The sequence below is a fragment of the Procambarus clarkii genome, chromosome 9, assembly GCF_040958095.1.
Source record: "Procambarus clarkii isolate CNS0578487 chromosome 9, FALCON_Pclarkii_2.0, whole genome shotgun sequence".
Lineage (NCBI taxonomy): Eukaryota > Metazoa > Arthropoda > Malacostraca > Decapoda > Cambaridae > Procambarus > Procambarus clarkii.
This window is the reverse complement of record NC_091158.1, coordinates 27,192,022-27,212,127: the sequence shown is the minus strand read 5'-3', so window position 1 is coordinate 27,212,127 and position 20,106 is coordinate 27,192,022. Positions and strand designations below refer to the sequence as shown.

Genomic DNA, 20,106 nt, shown 5'->3' with positions numbered 1-20,106 from the left:
TGTTGACTTCTTGATGTGTAGTGCCTCGCAAACGTCAAGCCGCCTGCTATCGCTGTATCTATCGATGATTTCTGTGTTGTTTACTAGGATTTCTCTGGCGATGGTTTGGTTGTGGGAAGAGATTATATGTTCCTTAATGGAGCCCTGTTGCTTATGCATCGTTAAACGCCTAGAAAGAGATGTTGTTGTCTTGCCTATATACTGGGTTTTTTGGAGCTTACAGTCCCCAAGAGGGCATTTGAAGGCATGACTGTAAGCTCCAAAACTGTAAGCTCCAAAAAACCCAGTATATAGGCAAGACAACAACATCTCTTTCTAGGCGTTTAACGATGCATAAGCAACAGGGCTCCATTAAGGAACATATAATCTCTTCCCATAACCAAACCATCGCCAGAGAAATCCTAGTAAACAACACAGAAATCATCGATAGATACAGCGATAGCAGGCGGCTTGACGTTTGCCAGGCACTACACATCAAGAAGTCAACACCAGCAATCAACAGCCAATTATTGCACAACTATATTCTACCCACCTCAAGACTCCGCTCCAATATAGAAGCATCAAGAAATATGGACCAATAGGCTTTCTACAAACACTTCTATTCAATACCCATTGTTTCTGTTCTGTCTTGTGTTGATACTTTTAATACCCTATTAATATCCCCTATTGTTCTGTCTTGTGTTAATGCCACATCACCCTTCCCACCTCACTCAAATGTAGATATAAAATCAGAGAAACGCAAGTTCTAATCAGTTGTGTATTTGTGAAGTCTTTGAAAATGTAATAAGTTTTACGAAACGCGCCCGTGTCGCGTCAGACTAGAAATAAAAAATGAATTTTGGAGAAGTGATTTTTGATTTACCTCCAACAGTGAAGCGTAATGTACGAAAGATTGAGAAAATTCGTGTTAGAATTATTAATCTTACTTTTTCGGTCATATTTAATAATATATATATATATATATATATATATATATATATATATATATATATATATATATATATATATATATATATATATATATATATATATATGATTGAAAACTCACACCCCAGAAGTGACTCGAACCCATACGCCCAGAAGCAACGCAACTGGTAACTACAGGACACCTCAATCCTTTTGACCATCACGACTGGACATAAGGAAGTGATAGCCGAAGCTATTTGAACCACTTCCCCGCCGGCACTCGGATGGTAATCTCGGGCATAGCATTTTATCAAATCACCTCATTCTTTGGGGCACACGTGAGGAACACAAATGCAAACAAGCCTGAATGGTCCCCAGGACTATATGCGACTGAAAACACACACCCCAGAAGTGACTCGAACCCATACTCCCAGAAGCAATGCAACTGGTAACTACAGGACGCCTTAATCCGCTTGATAAATTTGATAAAATTTGATAAAATTTGATAATTTGCTAAAATGCTATGCCCAAGATTACCATCCGAGTGCCGGCGGGGAAGTGGTTCAAATAGCTTCGGCTATCACTTCCTTATGTCCGGTCGTGATGGTCAAGCGGATTAAGGCGTCCTGTAGTTACCAGTTGCGTTGCTTCTGGGAGTATGGGTTCGAGTCACTTCTGGGGTGTGAGTTTTCAATCGCATATAGTCCTGGGGACCATTCAGGCTTGTTCGCATATATATATATATATATATATATATATATATATATATATATATATATATATATATATATATATATATATATATATATATATATATATATATATAATATATATATATATATATATATATATATATATATATATATATATATATATATATATATATATATATATATATATATATATATATATACAGTGGTACCTCGGAATGCGATTGTCCCTGTATGCGAGATTTTCGGAAGGCGAGGTGTATTTACTCCAAAAATTTGTCTCGGAAGGCGATGGTTACTTCGGGAGTCGAGTTTGAACGCGAGTTTGTTGATACGCGTACAGCCGACCTAGCGCGTGGTCGTTCGGCGATCGTCGCCCCTCTGCCCCGCTGCCCCTCAGTTCACCATTGTCTCGCGCGCAGTGACTACCCCCACATCAATTCTTGTCGTGAATTTTCAGTGTTTTGTTGGATTTTTGGTGATTTGTCTATACAATTTGTTATTATATATCTCACCATGAGTCCCAAGAAAGCCAGTGGTAAGGATAAAGGCCAGAAAGCTCATGTGAGGATGACAATAGAGGAGAAACAAGAGATCATTCGAAAGCATGAGAACGGTACACGTGTTGTTGATCTTTGTAGGCAGTACAACAAAGCGACATCAACAATATGCACTATACTTAAGAAGAAAAATAAGTTTATGAGTGCTAATGTGGCAAAAGGAGTAAGAACATTAACGACACAAAGACCACAAATACTTGAAGAAGTGGAAAAGTTGTTATTAATTTGGATACACGACAAGGAGTTGAGGGGTGATAGTGTTTCGGAGGCCATTATTTCTGAGAAAGCCAGGGTGTTGCACGAAGACCTTCTAAAGAAGACCCCTGCAACGAGTGATGCAGATAAGAAAGAGTTTAAGGCAAGCAGGGACTGGTTTGAAAAATTTAGAAAGAGAAGTGGTATCCATAGTGTTACAAGGCATGGGGAGGCAGCCAGCTCAGACAAACCAGCCGCTGGACGATTTATTGACGAATTTAAAGAGTTTGCAGAGGCTGAGGGATACCTACCGCAACAAGTGTTTAATTGTGACGAAACAGGACTGTTTTGGAAAAGAATGCCTAAGAGGACATACATTACCAAGGAGGAAAAATCCTTGCCTGGACACAAGCCTATGAAAGATAGGTTTACGCTTGTGCTGTGTTCAAATGCGAGTGGCGATTTAAAAATTAAACCCTTGCTAGTGTATCATTCTGAAAATCCAAGGGTTTTCAAACAGTATAATGTGCAGAAAACCCGTTTGTCTGTGATGTGGAAGTCTAATAAAAAAGCATGGGTGACTAGGCTTATTTTTTCGGAGTGGGTGAATGAAGTGCTGTGCCCTGCCATAGAAAAATATCTGCAGGAGAAACAATTGCCACTCAGAGCCGTGCTTCTCCTTGACAATGCTCCTGCTCATCCTCCAGGCTTGGAAGATGATTTGATGCCTCAATACAATAAATTCCTCACAGTTAAATTCCTTCCTCCTAACACCACTCCCCTAATTCAGCCTATGGACCAGAAAATCATAGCGAATTTTAAGAAACTGTATGAAAGGGCACTTTTCCGGAAATGTTTTGAAGTGACTGAAGCCACAAACCTCACCCTCAAAGAGTTCTGGAGAGAGCATTTTAACATTTTTAGTGCTTTAAAACTCGTTGACAAAGCCTGGCAAGAAGTGACTCAAAGAACCCTGATCTCTGGCTGGAGAAAATTGTGGCCTGAATGTGTGAGAGAACTAGACTTTGAGGGGTTTGAGCCTATAAATGATGCGCCTATTGTTGAGGAAATTGTTAGTCTAGGCCAGAAAATGGGCTTGGAATTGGATGGTGATGATGTGGAGGAGTTGGTGGAAGAACACAACGAAGAACTGACCACCGAAGAACTCCTAGCCCTTCAACAGGAACAGCAAGCCAACACAGCAGCGAATGATTCTGCAGTGGAAGAGGAGGTGGTGGCAACAGCACCAGCGAATGTCCCTTCTGCAGTAATTAAGAAGGTGTGTCAGATGTGGGAAGAGATTCAAACAACTATTGAACACACTCACCCAGACAAAACTGTAGTAGGCCGTTGTCTTAATCTTTTCAATGACAATGTGATGCCTTACTACAGAGAGAGCTTGCGAAGAAGGGAAAAGCAAGCTTTCATGGACAAATATTTGGTGAAGAAATTGAGCAGTGAACCTCAACCAGGACCTAGTGGCACTCAGGTTAAACGTCCCAGGGAGAGCACACCAGAAAGGTCCTCACTGCCTGATGTGATTATGGAAGGGGACTCCCCTTCCAAACACTAACTCCTCTCCTCCTCCCCCCTCCTCACCATCTTCCATACGCCTACAGCACTCGACAGTAAGGTAAGTAATAACTGGAACATACTTTTGTAGGTTTATTTAGATGAATTAGGTAAATTAGGTATAAAAATTTAGTTTGATGTGGGGTTTTTGGGGTAGTCAGGAACGGATTAATTCATTTCCCTTTATTTCTTATGGGGAAATTAACTTCGGAATGCGAGTTTTCGGAAGGCGAGGCGTCTCCAGGAACGGATTAAACTCGCATTCTGAGGTATGCCTGTATATATATATATAATAATAATAATAATATTAATATCTTAAGGTGTTGACCAGACCACACACTAGAAATTGAAGGGATGACGAATCTCTTTAGGCTCTTTAAATAATGCTGACAAACAGTGCATTACTTTTTAGGTTTACTGTTCATCCGTAACCCATTCACGAGCCAAGGTCAGCTGCAATGGATCAAGAGGTGTTTGAGAGAATTCCCCTGTGCTGCTAACAAGACAAATCTAACATCACATGGCATCACTCTTGCAGCAGACACAACATGGTGGCAGCTGGCACAGACGTAAGAGATTAAATGGCTAGCTATTTAGCTCTTCACTTTTCACTGTGGGTATAAAGTACTACAATGTATCAGTTAGTCAACTGCTTACCTACTACCTATCCTCGCCTGCCTACCCAGTCTTCCCATCCACCTACCCACCCTTCCACTAGTCAGCCACCAATCTATCCACCCTGCCTGCCTGCCAGTCAGCAACTTTTCTATCCAAACTAGCCAGTCAGTCCACCTCTCCAGTCCCACCTACCTGCCTACCTGCCAGCCAGTTATGCATTGATCCATCCATCCATCCAGGCCACCTGCATTTCTACCCACTTGCCCCTCCCACCCACCTACCAGCCAGTTAACACTTTCATTCGGCTGGCACGAAGATTGCGTCCGTGCAGATCTCTACAGATGTCCAGCGGCGATTCATGTTGTGTCCAAAATTACATTTTTTTTTTTAATTCCATTTATTTTTCAATCATTATGGGACTAGTTTTAAAATCCGTGCCTTTAGATTGCAAAACATTTGATACAAGAATGATTCATGTAGCTTGAAAATTGAAGTGAGAAAATTTAACAGAGTATTCACATTTTATTGTGGGTGTGCGGATAGGTGCTTGTTCATGAGAAACATTCGGCAGATTATCTAGTTTACTGCAGGTAGTGTGCCTTTTTTTTTATATATACATACATCTAGAAAATTCTATTGGGAAGAAATTGATACCAAAATGAATGATATACAGAGCACCACTTGGTTTCTGAACTTTAGTTATCCGAAACTTCTAGTTTCCCGATTGGGGTTGGGGAGTAATGCTACATGAACAAAGTTTAAGGAAAGCGTGAAGGAAAGCTAACTCTTAATTTATTGATATTTAATTGATTGAATTGAATTACTTGAAGGACCACCCTATTTTTACTGAAAAGGGAAACAGATAAATAATGCAATAAAAAGGACTGAGATACCAGTTGCCTATGGATAATGCAATCATCAAGAATTATTTGTTGAATATTAATGGGCTGTAAGATTAATTATTATTCAAGAGTTAAATCTTCCCAACTTCACAATTGGGGGTTAATACTAGCAGTTGAGTTACTCCTAGTACACTTCATCGAGGCTGGTTCTTCCTCGAATAAAATTAGTAAAATTTACTAAATGATATCATTTGTAAAAGTATTCAATAATTTGGTTAATAACAAGAACATACTATGATAACTATTAGACAAGAAAATTGTTCCTATCCAAAGTTCATGAGGCTATAAGAAATATGATTAAATTCCTAGCTTACGTAAATGAAATATAAATTTCAAGATATTATTAGATTTCAACTGTTCATAAGTAAGTAATGAATGAATAAATTAACGTAATCTCAGCTGCTTCGCTGTGACAGTGAATGGAAGCGTGGTGGAGAGGCGGCATCATCTAGAACTTACTGGAACACGTGACTCGCTAGCTTAGCGTGGGAAATTGTCTCACCTCCGGCTGCTTCAACACACGCTGGAAACCCAATGTGGTGTAAAAATTGTTTACACACAGTAAATTATATCATTATGGGTTAATGAAAGGGGCAAATTAAGTTCCCACTGAATGTACTTGTCGTTAGAGGAGGGAGCACTGTGTAACGATGGACTAAAGGGTAAAGTTTACATGTTTAGAGCTCCAACAATACAAACTAGACCACTTAACCTGATTGTTGTCCACCGACGCAATCCTTGGATTGCTAATGGAGTAATTACACGCTCCAGGACCGACTAATTGCAAGGGCCGATCGCTTAGCTGACGAAAGCTTCACCTCTCTTTGTACCACTGACCAACACATCGTCTCATGGCAAGCCTGGCCGGCGTTTTCTATTGCGTCGTCCACACGAGTGGCGTCTCCTTCCTCCTCCCTCAACCCCTCTCTCGCGCATGCGCAACATATTTTATTAGAAATGGAAAATTCTTTTCCTTCAATTACTCTACTTAACAAGTTAACGAGAATAGGGTCGCAATTATAGGGAGTTATATATTATTTAAATTCTCGTCAAATAATAATTAATATGAACAGTGTTCTTATTAAACGAGAAATGGAGAGAAATTTCTGTTTCCTCCATGTTAGTTTAAGATAACAGATAAAATGTTATACAGTGATCTTTTGGTTGATAACTCGTTATTAGATCACTAGTTGTTATATTATCAGGTATTAACCCTTCAGTTGCGCATTGCATCATATGATGCTTTGACCGACTTGCAGTAAATTGCGCATCGCATCGTGTGATGCTTTGGAATACTACGCAAGATTTAAATGGCCCGCGGATACACGGGGTTCACCACACCTGAAAAAAAAAGTGACACGTGAAAAAAAGGTGACACCCCTAGGGTCAACACTTGCAGCAGAGGAGCTCCAGCATATTTCAACAATCCTAAGTATTGTAGTACAGGTTGATGGTAGTGAGTGGTGTCCCAGAGAACATAAAGGTATAGTGCTCTTGAAAAATAGGTGAGATAACAGGAAAGTGCTAAGGGAAGTGAAAAATCGGATGAGAAAAAGTTGCCCTAGTGTTTACAGTGCAGAGAAGAACATTCAAGATGGCCACTGGCAAGGGGAAAAACAAAACAGAGCTTGATTTTGAGGGATTCAATGAAGAAAGCATTGATATTAGTAGTCTACATAACAAGTTGGTAAATTTAGATACTATAGTGAACTCTCATGTAGAAATAATTAGTAAATTGAAAGAAAGTAATGACCATTTGAATAGCAAAGTTTTATGTCTTGAGGGTTTAGTGAAAGACTTGCGCAAGGATAAGAATCAATTGGAAACAAATTGCAAAGCCATGGAAGAAGAAAATAAACTCTTAAAAATAGCTTTGGAAGAAGTTAAAGTAAATTTAAACATAAATGACTACAATAGGTTAGGCAAGGAAATTCAACAGGAGAAACAGCTTTTGTCAGCACAGATGGAGGAAGTTACACAGGGAATAGAACAGTGCAAGAAAGATATGCAACTCACTTATGCACAAGTGGCCAAGGAGAAGGAAAAAATAGAAGAAGCAGTAAAGGAAGTCAAACACTGCAGCAACCAAGATAAAACGAACATTAGGCTAGAAGTGAGGAAAGAATTGGCATCTAACCCGAAGTTGGTGCAAAACACAGTTGATCGGAGTAAGTCCCTGATCATTTTTGGGTGCAAAGAAAAGGCGATAACATCTAGGTCAGAAAGAGCTGTAGAAGAAGCTAAAGTAGTAGATAAAATTGTTGGCCTCGGGGAAGGTCTTACAAACAGAGAGAATGTGTGCGACTACAGGAGAATAGGCAGGTACGTAAAAGGGAAAGATCGACCTTTGAGGATCACCCTAAACGGTGCCAAACAGATGGAAGAAGTACTAAGGAATGCTAGAAAATTGCAAAGGGATGAGGATGGGAAAGGGTGGTCGTTAAGACGAGATCTTTCAAAAGAAGATAGAGAGAAGCTGAAACTGAACCTCGCCGAGGCAAAACATTTAAATGAGAGCAGGAATGAAGAAGAAATAAATTCTTTTTTCTACAAAGTGATAGGGGTAGGCAAACCAGTAAAGTGGTACATAAAGGCAAACCAACAAAATCAATAGAGAGAGGGGGAGTGAAGAATAAGGAGAGGGGGAACAAGTTCCTGAAGATTGCATACACCAACATAGATGGAGTGAGATCGAAGATACTGGAGTTAAGTGATGTAATACAGCTGCAGACACCAGACATTGTTGCACTCACGGAGACAAAACTTGAAGATGTAATTTTAAATGAGGTCATATTCCCAAGGGGCTACTCAATTTGGAGACGGGACAGAAAAATTAGGAAAGGCGGTGGCGTTGCTGTGCTGGTAAAAGAACACCTAAAGGTGAAGGAAATAATGACTGCCAATCCACAAGAAGTTGACATAATAGCACTAGAGATCTGCTATGAGGATGATAAACTAATGATGATAAATGCATATAGTCCACCGCCAAGCAGCACATGGTCAAAGGAGGAGCTAGATAGTAAACGTGAAGGTCTTATAACAATAATGAGAGAGATTATAGCGAGAGCGGATAACGATAGATCACGACTGTTGATAGTCGGTGACTTCAACTTGAAATCTATAGACTGGGAAGCATATGAAGCTAAAACAGAAGATTTTTGGACCTGTAAATTTGTAGACCTCATCCTGGAAACATTCTTGTATCAACATGTTAAACAAGCTACGAGGATGAGGGAAGGGGACGTTCCCTCCATGCTAGATTTGATATTTACCAGGAAGGAGGAAGAGATATTTGACATTCAGTACCTTCCTCCCTTGGGTAAAAGTGACCATGTCTTTTTGGGAATAAAGTATGCAATGCGTTATAAGCTGGAAGAAAATAAGGAGGTTGAAGCAGTTGAAAAACCAGACTTCAGGAGAGGACATTATGGTGGCCTTAGAAATTTTTTTAGTGAGTATAATTGGACAGACTTGATGCTAGGCAAGGAAGTGAATGAGATGTATGGCAAGTTTTGTGAAATATATGATAAAGGTACAAAAAAATTTATACCAAAACAGAGATGCAGAACTAGGAAACAGGATTGGTTCAATAGAAATTGCGAGAGGGCTAGAGACCGAAAGACACAAAAATGGAATCAATACAGGAAGAGGCCGAACCCCCAAACATACCAGCGATACAAAGATGCGAGAAACAACTACACGGCAGTGAGGAGAGAGGCAGAAAGAAATTTTGAAAAAGGGATTGCGGACAAATGTAAAACAGAACCAGGTCTATTCTATAAATTCATAAACAACAAATTGCAGGTAAAGGATAATATTCAGAGGTTGAAAATGGGAAATAGATTCACGGAAGATGAAAAGGAAATGTGTGAAACACTAAACGAAAAGTTCCAAAGTGTGTTTGTACAAAATGAAATCTTTAGGGAACCAGATACAATAAGAATTCCAGAGAACAACATAGAACACATAGAGGTGTCTAGAGACGAAGTGGAAAAAATGCTCAAGGAGCTCGGTAAGAACAAAGCAGCTGGCCCAGATGGCGTTTCACCATGGGTTCTGAGAGAATGTGCATCTGAGCTCAGCATTCCACTTCACCTGATCTTTCAGGCATCCCTGTGTACAGGAATCGTAGCAGACGGGTGGAAACAGGCTAACATAGTTCCAATCTACAAAAGTGGCAGCAGGGAAGACCCCCTCAATTATAGACCTGTATCATTGACAAGTGTAATAGTGAAAGTATTGGAAAAACTAATCAAAACTAAATGGGTAGAACACCTAGAGAGAAATGATATAATATCAGACAGACAGTATGGTTTTCGATCTGGAAGATCCTGTGTATCGAATTTACTCAGTTTCTATGATCGAGCCACAGAGATATTACAGGAAAGAGATGGTTGGGTTGACTGCATCTATCTGGACCTAAAAAAGGCTTTCGACAGAGTTCCACATAAGAGGTTGTTCTGGAAACTGGAAAATATTGGAGGGGTGACAGGTAAGCTTCTATCATGGATGAAAAATTTTCTGACTGATAGAAAAATGAGGGCAGTAATCAGAGGCAATGTATCAGAATGGAGAAATGTCACAAGTGGAGTACCACAGGGTTCAGTTCTTGCACCAGTGATGTTTATTGTGTACATAAATGATCTACCAGTTGGTATACAGAATTATATGAACATGTTTGCTGATGATGCTAAGATAATAGGAAGGATAAGAAATTTAGATGACTGTCATGCCCTTCAAGAAGACCTGGACAAAATAAGTATATGGAGCACCACTTGGCAAATGGAATTTAATGTTAATAAATGTCATGTTATGGAATGTGGAATAGGAGAACATAGACCCCACACAACCTATATATTATGTGAGAAATCTTTAAAGAATTCTGATAAAGAAAGAGATCTAGGAGTGGTTCTAGATAGAAAACTATCACCTGAGGACCACATAAAGAATATTGTGCAAGGAGCCTATGCTATGCTTTCTAACTTCAGAATTGCATTTAAATACATGGATGGCGATATACTAAAGAAATTGTTCATGACTTTTGTTAGGCCAAAGCTAGAATATGCAGCTGTTGTGTGGTGCCCATATCTTAAGAAGCACATCAACAAACTGGAAAAGGTGCAAAGACATGCTACTAAGTGGCTCCCAGAACTGAAGGGCAAGAGCTACGAGGAGAGGTTAGAAGCATTAAATATGCCAAAACTAGAAGACAGAAGAAAAAGAGGTGATATGATCACTACATACAAAATAGTTACAGGAATTGATAAAATCGACAGGGAAGACTTCCTGAGACCTGGAATTTCAAGAACAAGAGGTCATAGATTTAAACTAGCTAAACACAGATGCCGAAGAAATATAAGAAAATTCACCTTCGCAAATAGAGTGGTAGACGGTTGGAACAAGTTAAGTGAGAAGGTGGTGGAGGCCAAGACCGTCAGTAGTTTCAAAGCGTTATATGACAAAGAGTGCTGGGAAGACGGGACACCACGAGCGTAGCTCTCATCCTGTAACTACACTTAGGTAATTACACTTAGGTAATTACCTTCATCAGGGCTCTTGTAAACAGACGCCATTTTAACACTTTCGCGCTCCCTGGGAATAGTCTGACGGTAAGCCCTAAGTGGGCCGTTCGTGTCGGCCTACTGCGCGTCAGCACTAAAATGTTTATAATCTTTTCGGGGTGGGGAGCTTAATTTTGGCGGCATGTATTTAAATTTGGTATCATTGTGTTCGCGAGAGAATGCTCTAGAGGAATATATATATAAAATGTCACCAAAGACAACATGAGAACCACACCGAATAACAAACTGTGGCGGTCGTTAGCTGTGAGCGTAAAACCGGGCATCAATGTTTACGATGTTTTTATGTTTGCGAACCCCAGAATTATTATTCGTGGTTTATTTTGGTATCATTGTGACCGCAATAAAATTCCCTACACGGACATATAAATATACACAATAAATAATGGTGTCGCCCCACCCACAGGAATGTGGGAAGTTGGCTTAGGGTTACCCGCCGGAGCGCGCCCAGCTGCACATGCGCTCAACCACAACTGAAAAGTTTATACTCTCCTCATGTCTGTGACCCTCATTTTCGATGTACGTGTTTTTTTTTGGTATCACTGTGTAGCTAATGAAATGTACTATAAGAACATATGTATAACATTTCACCAAAGCTAACATTAGGCGACCAGCAACCAAAGAACTGCGTGCTTTGTTTCGCGCTAACGCTAAACTCCGCTAAACTCTCCCTATATGTTGCTACTCTGATTGTGTTTATCAAGTCAAAACTTGTTGCATATGGTTTTGTTTGGTATCACGGTGATCGCAATAAAATTGCCTACACAGACATATGCATAAAAGTGGGTTACACGTGCGCGCCTCACCCCCAAACACCCCCAAACACGTCAATGCCTCACCCGCCCAAACACCCGTTTCCACGCCCGGTACACCCAATACACCCGACAAACAAAAATATTGTTCCAATGGAAGTTTTTGTGCTACATTGTTCATTTTGGTGTCAAAATACTCGCAAGAAGATGCACTATGTAGACATACCAATCTGAGCACTAAGAACTGGAATATATATAGAGCTACCCACAGCAAAGTATGAAGAAGTAATAACCTCAAAATGTGTAATATAAATTATGTGTACTTACCCACGATGTGATGAAGGAAGGTCAACAAGTTGAGCATTTGATTATCCACTCCACCGGCTTCAGGAAAATGTCCCTGAAGTTGCTCAACAGATGTTACGTTAGGTGGAGTGGAAGCTTGCAGAGGAGTTATTTCTTTGCTTTCCAAAATATCCTCTTGCGGTGATATTTTGAGTAGCATGGTGTGGCACATAGAGCAACTCCACATGTCCTGCACTGATACATACAGTCTTTTCTAATTCCCGACTTGATACAAACTCGGCACCGTTTCCGTTTAGCAATTTTCACTAATGCATGAGTCAACTTCCTGTTTAGCCTGTCCTCTGAATCAACAATGCGGGGGTTTTTCACAGGTGGAGGAGTAGCTTCAGCTTGAGGTGCAGGCGTTTCAGTTTCAGGTTCAGTGTCTGATGAGGATGAGGCATGTGGTTGGCGTGGAAGACGATGAAATAAAGGACGCCTCGCTCCAGATGGGCCAGGTGTTGCCAAATCATGAGAAGGATCCTGGTAATCATCAGCATGTGGGAGAGGGCTTTCAGTAGCAGGCCACTCATCCATGTCCCACCCCAACAGGGCCCATATTGCTACTTCATGAAACTGGAGTAGGGTCAGTTTCTTGGCATCAGTTGTGTACATCTTGTACAACACATAGGCATTGTGTATAGCCATCTGAAGGAAGTAAAATGTGATCTTCTTAGTCCACTTATGCGACTTCCTGGTGAACCTGTAATATTTGACCATTTGGTCGAAGTGATCAACTCCCTTCATGTTGTTGTTGTAGTCGCAAATGGCTGTTGGTTTGTTTACAGTTACAATCTGAACAGATGATGTTCCGTCACGTTTCTTCACTCTCTTCCTTCTCTGTACTTCCTGTGTGTCAGCATTATGGCAGTTTGTGATCACTGACACCACTCTCTTGTCTTTCCAAAGGATAACAAAAGTGTTATCCTTGCGCCTGAAAATAGTCTGATCAACAGCGAATTTACCTTTGGCAAGTTTTTGCAGCTCTTTAGGGGCACCACGCTGCAATCTGAGTGTTCCACAAGTGTACACACCATTTTCCCTTAGCAATTCTGTGAGATGGACAGAGTTATAATAATTGTCCATATAAAGATGATAACCTTTGTTCAACAAGGGTCGCATAAGGCCCATCACTGTCTCAACTGTTGTCTTGCCCACTCCAGAATAAACCTCGAAATCAATAATATAACCAGTCCCTGCCTCAGCAAGCATGTACAACTTTACCCCATACTTATCAGGCTTATTGGGGTTGTAAACCTTGAAGGATAGACGACCACGCCACGACATTGTACCTTCATCCAAACTGAGTGCTTGATTGGGGACGTAGTAAGAGCCAAATTTGTTGGTCAAATAGGTAATGATGGTGCTGAGTTTTATCATGCGGTTCTTGTTGTTGGGTGGAATTGCAAACTGGTTATAAGTATGAAAAAACTGGGCAATATGTTGGAATCGTTTTGAAGTCATGAACACATTGAAGGTCCTCATATGCCACAACCGGCTTGTTTGCCAGTACATGCGCATTGTTGGGAGTCGTGCAATACCCATCAAGATTGATAAAGCCAAATACCTTGCCATTTCCTTCGCAGATACCTCCTTCCACAACCTCATAGTGCGCCTGGAAGCATTCTGAATAAACTGCCTGGCATACCTGTTAGTTTCCACTGTGATGAACTCAATTAGGGCACGGGTCAGAAATAATTGAACAAATTGCAGGGGGGTAATTGGCACTGGGACAGTTATGCCTGGTGTGGCACTGAAACTGCCTACATTAGGTGGTGTATTGTCAGTTGACCAGGCAGCATCGGGATTAGGCTGTTGAAGACGTCCTGCACGCCTCCTTACAGGTGCCTTGGGGCGGCCCACATCCGCTGACTCATCCTCAATCCCCTCGCTACTCTCCTCACTCGATGATGAATCAAACTCATCAGACGACGCTGTCCCCTCATTATCACTACTGAAATCACTCTGACGCTCTTCCCCTTCAGCATCTGCCTCCACATCTGACAAACGATCCAACAAATCAGGAATTTTACTAGGGGTAAGCTTCACATTGCTGAACCTTTTGTACAGCTCACTCAACTTATCTTCCTTGGTCATTTCACTATCCTTCTTGGGGGTAGAGGTGCTCTGTCCTTTACCACGATCCATGTTTGCAAGTAATAATGCGTTGTAAGGAGACAGGAACGAATAAACACTGCTACACAGGGCAGAGAGTGGCACAGGTTCTGGACGCGGGAGCGCGGTAGTCCGGTCACGAGAGACGTAAACAAAGGACTAGGCCGACCGCATGGCGTGACCCAGAATCCCATGCGGCCTACGGAGGATTGTGGGAAAACAATGGCGCTCATTTCAAAAAAAAAAAATTGAAGATCGCATAGAAACTTTTTTTTTTACAAATTTTTATATCGAGTGACGCAAAAATGCGTCACTGGAACACATTCAGTAGAAAAAAGAGTGACGACTTATTAAGTCTGTGGAACGCGAAAGTGTTAAAAAAAAATCGTGGGCCAAACTCCCGGGTGTTAGGGGCCTCAGTATTCAGTGAGCTACCAAGTCTGACGCACGCAGCATGAACTCACAGCACTGCTGTTCAGCTTGTGACCACAGCATCGCCTAAAAATGTCATAATATACTTGTTCATGCTATTATGTAGCGATGATATTATTACAGAAGACCCCTGACTGAGATAAAACTGACCAGGGTTCTGATAATAGCAGGATTGTGGTGATATTTAGCGCTGTGCGCCATGGAGGGAGGAGTAATGCTGTGGGAGGGGAGGGTAGTGGCGTTATCTTCTGACTGTGTGTGGCCACCTTTTATTGATTGCACTCACCATACCAGCTTAGTGGTTCGCTATGGTGAACACAAATGTAGATACTTATATATAACGTGTGTATAGAGGGTATAAACAGCAAGAGGAGTAGGTTTGGAGCCGCCATTTTGGTGAGGGCGGTGGCGTCGTCTGCACGACTTATCATGTTGTTTACTGATGACCACGATGGTCTTTCGGCACCATACCAGTTTACTTGTACAAGTATGGTGAATAAAACAGGTAGATATTTTTATATAATGTTGGAAAAGTATTGTTGGAGGAGAAATATTAGTGCGTCTAGCCTTGACGGCGGCAGCCATCAGCTGACTGTGAGGTCCTACGTCTTTGTGCCTTTACTCACCATACAAGCTTAGATGTACAGTTATGGTGAATAAAACATGTAAATACTTATATATAACGTCTGTATATAAAAGCAAAAACAGTATGGTGGGTGGAGAATTGTGGCAAGTCAGGTGAGGTGAGGGAGGGAGTGGCAGCTAGTGGTGGGCTGCTACTCAGCATACCAGCTTAGTAGTTTGATATGTGAACACGAATGTAGATACTTATATATAGCGTCTGTATATAGTGAATAAAAGCAAAAACAGTATTGTGGGAGGAGAATGTGGGTGAGTCAGGTGACTTGAGGGAGGGCATGAGTGGCTGGCTGGTACATGGCGGTCACTCGTCGTTACTTTTTGACTCATAATAGCAACTTAGTGGTTCGTTATGGTGAACACGAATGTAAATACTTATATATAGTGTCTGTATATAGTGAATAAAAGCAAAAACAGTATTGTGGGAGGAGAATGTGGGTGAGTCAGGTGACTTGAGGGAGGGCATGAGTGGCTGGCTGGTACACGGCGGTCACTCCTCGTTACTTTTTGACTCATAATAGCAACTTAATGGTTCGTTATGATGAACAAAACATGCAGATACTTATATATAACCTGTGTATATAGTGTAATAACCGACAAAGTATTTGTTCACTGTCTGATGAACATAATTGAATCAACAATATGCACACCATATTTTTGAGTACAGCGATGATTCACTCATTTTATTATATAAATATATCACACTACACACTATTGAATAATATTACAGCAAAAAAACTACGAAAAATCAATCAGACATTGAAATAATTAGGTAATTATCTCTTTGTGGCAACTCCGGCCTGACAGCTGGCGATCAACAGACCGCCTGGGACGCACTCTGAGTCAGCATCTGTTTTTTGCCAGAATTCCCCGCCCTATAGCGGGCAATATATGCCACTTACGATTTTTTTATTATTTTTCCTGTGATCAATGAATGCAAATTAACAGGTTAAGAAGAATTTTTTTTTTTTTTTTTTTTTTTTTTTTTTTTTTTTTTGGTATGCGCCTGTGGGTGTCAAATGGTATATAGCTATGCGCCATTTAAGGGTTAATTCTTGTAAAGAATACTGACAAAAGGCGAGAATATTATTCAATTCTCTGGCATGTTGACAATAATTATGTGTTTGCTGGATATTATCTGACGCAATACTGTCCCTCTATGTGGGAAGAATTTGGTAAATGACATGCAGATAGGAAAATATTAATTTATGTTAATTCTACGAATTAGTAGGATTAGTAATTACTATGGTTAATACATTGATGATGTGTTGTGATACAATAATGATGTATTAGTGTTGGAAACTTTCCAACACAATACACACTATTGAATAATATTACTGCAAAAAAAAAAAAAAAAATCAGACATTGAAATAATTAGGTAATAATATCTCTGTGGCAACGCCCCGCCTGACAGCTCGGGCGAAGCAGACCTCGTCTACCGACTGCTCTGTCAACACCTCTTTTTTGCCTCACTTCCCAGCTCTATTGCGCCTAAAATATGCCACCTATGATTTTTTTTATTTTTCCCGTGATCAGGGAACACAAATGAACACTTATAAGACGAAAGAATTTTTTGGAATTTTTGTTGTTGTTGTGCCTGTGGGTGTTGAAGCCATTATGACCCTTAGCGGCCCAAGGGTTAAACAGGAATTAAGAATCAATATATAATTTTAAACATTTCAAATACATGAGTAACCATGTGGGGCTGGTACCATATTTTTGATAGGCGGGACTCGATAAACAATTACAGTGCATGCAATAATTTTATTAACCCTTTAAACTGCTAAGGGTGTTTTGGCCTGCAACACCTGCCAGGAGCAACAACAACAACAAATTTCCAAACAATTCTTTCGTCTTATAAAAGTGTTCATTTGCTATGTGCTACGTAAATAAAATTTGCTTTTTAATATAAAAATTAGCTTTTTTTGCTAAAATTTGCATTTGCTAAAATTTGCATTTGCTAAAAGTGCTATGACCTCAGCTGCCCATACTTTCATGTAAAAGGCACAGAACACTACATAAAGAGTGGCAAGCATTATAATGAATTTGGAGGATACTCGATCAATTTTTTATACCAAACCGAAAGAGAATCCAAAAGGAGGAGCATGTAGAGTGTATGGAACTGGATGCCAGACCCACTTGCATACCAGAATTACAGATACAATTACACATCGAAAGGGAACTACAACTACGACAGGCAACAGCCCCACAACAATCAGTACTGGTCAGAACAAACTCAATATGTCCATGCATAATGGGCTTGCTGAAAAAGTCTCCCAGTCAAACTATCACTAATAGAGTAACCTCATTCATCTTTGCCAACATACAAGGACTAAAGACAAGAACAAACAACAAAGTACAGTTCATAAATGGCCTTCTCACGGAGTCAAATGCAGTATTTGGAGTTTTCACAGAAACCCATGCAGGGGAATTGTTGGACAGTGAGATCTGGATTCCAGGATATAACCTATACAGGTGTGATAGGAAAATTAGGTCACATGGAGGAGTGGGTCTGTATATTAGGGAAGACCTTGTATACTCAGAGCTCCTTAACATTACCAATGAGGTGGTAGAGGTACTGGGATTAAAAATAGAGAAAATAAACTTAGTGATTATTTTAATATGCAAACCGCCAGATGCAACGGCCGAGGAATTCGCAGAACAGATAAACAAAATAGAGAATAGCCTTAATAATTTGGCGAACCTGATACCTGATATTATCTTCCTAGGTGACTTCAACTTGCCTAGTCTCAGATGGAGAATAGCAAACAATAATATTATACAGTGGAACCTCTATTAATGAGTGGCTCTATTAACGAGTTTTTCCAGTAACGAGCAAGCCACTCGCAGCAAATTTGTCTCTATTGATGAGCTCGCCTCTATTAACGAGTGAAACCACATGGCGCTTCCTAGCGTCTCGCGGGTTCTCGCAAATTCTCGGACGCCTCCGACGCCAGTGTTGTTGTTGTATCTCACACGACAAGCATCCCTCTGGATTTATTTGAGCTTTTCTTTGGGTTTTTAGTGGTTTTGCGACTACAATTTGTAACACACGATGTCTCCAAAGAAGCTGCTTGCTAAAGATAGTGTTTTCAAGATTAAGAAAGACACAATTATTATGGATTTCAAGAAGGAAATTATAGCAAAGCATGAGTGTGGTGTCTGTGTGATTGATCTCACAAGGAAGTATGGCAGGTCCTCATCAACAATTTACACCATTAGTAAGGGAATGAGGAGGTAAGGGAGGATGCTGCCTCTTCCACTGAGATCAGGGAAGTGTTTGGAATGTTTGAAAAGGTGAACGCATTCTTGGAAAAGCTGCCCTGATAAAGCAGTGACAACCCAGTGTGTGAAAATGTTTAATTAATTTATCACTTTGTGATAACACTTTATGAAAGTGTTATCACTTTCGCAGGTATATGTCGCTTGAACGTAACACACTTTTTTTCTCTTGAATGCACCCAAACACCGCGCTCAAGCATCATTTGAGCAAATATTTCTATAAAATCCAATACTTATCCGATCGACTTGGGGATTGTATACATGTTTGCCGTGAAATTTCCGTTTTCTTTAATAACCACATTGCCTATTTGAGAAAACGGCATTGTATTGTATCTTCGTGGTAAGACTATTATATTGTTGACACAACGAGTGTAATCAACGTAGTTTTTTTATTTGGTGCTGGTCTAACGCATCCTTGTGTGACATTTGAAATGAAATTTGGGTGAAATTCCCAAGAAGAGAGAGTCCGCCTGACTCAGAGGTGAATTCTCCTTCCACACCATAACCCCTCTCCTCCTTCCCACCTCTCCATCGTCTCCCTCAAGCCAGCAACTACTCTTCATAAGGTAAAGTAAATATTAAAACACTACAACAAAACATTTATATTTACATGTGCAGTATTATATTTACATAAAAAAAAGTCATACAAGTATGGATGTTTTTGGGAGTGGAACGGATTAAATTTATTTCCTTTATTTTAAATGGGGAAATTTGTTTCCAAAGACGAGTTTTCCAGGTAACGAGCTCGGTGCCAGAACGGATTAAACTCGTTAATAGAGGTTCTACTGTACCAGGAAATCTATTGGGACCTAACCAACCACAGATTAGAGAACTACTTAAATTCTGTGACAAATTTTCACTCAACCAGCAGATATTGGAGCCAACGAGAAATGAAAATATTCTAGATCTGGTCTTTACGAACAATGAAGACATAATCAGGGACATTACGATATCAGATACCACATACTCAGATCACAAGCTCATTGAAGTGCAAACGACCCACTAAGTGCAAACAAATCACTACTCAGAATAAACCTAAAACGTTGATAAAGCGAGAGGGATTATTCAGTAAATTCAATTTTAATAATAAAAAGGATAGACTGGGAGATAATAAACAGGGAACTTACAAGCATTCCATGGGAAACTATTCTAAGTACAGTGCTTCCTCAGTCTTACGAACCCCGCTCTATCGAATTCCCAGAACAGCCGAACAAATGGAATTCTGTATCAAATGTTCAGTGGAACATACAAATGTTCGATTAAGCGAGGAATGTTCGTCCAAGCGGTCACCGAGGCCGAGCGTCGGAGCTGGCTGTCATCAACTATGATTTGCTAGAGTGTAAACAATTATACATGTATAGTGATTTATTATCCTTACCCATTGTTTCTAGGGAGAAATGGTGATAAAAATGGTGATAAAATGGTGTCAGGGGGGGCATTGGTGAGAGTTGTTGTCAGGAGGCAAGTGGTGTCAGTAGAGACTAGTTGTCAGTGGTAGA

At 40.3% G+C, this 20,106-nt stretch overlaps 1 protein-coding gene across 1 annotated transcript in view; it reads left to right on the top strand.

The window, feature by feature from the left end:
* AlkB (alpha-ketoglutarate-dependent dioxygenase AlkB) overlaps window positions 1–20,106 on the top strand; it is a 309,007-nt gene that overhangs the window by 165,454 nt on the left and 123,447 nt on the right. Inside the window, exon 4 of the mRNA XM_045754930.2 lies at window positions 4,356–4,512. Coding sequence (XP_045610886.1) covers window positions 4,356–4,512 — 157 coding nt within the window. The remainder of the gene's footprint in view (window positions 1–4,355; window positions 4,513–20,106) is intronic.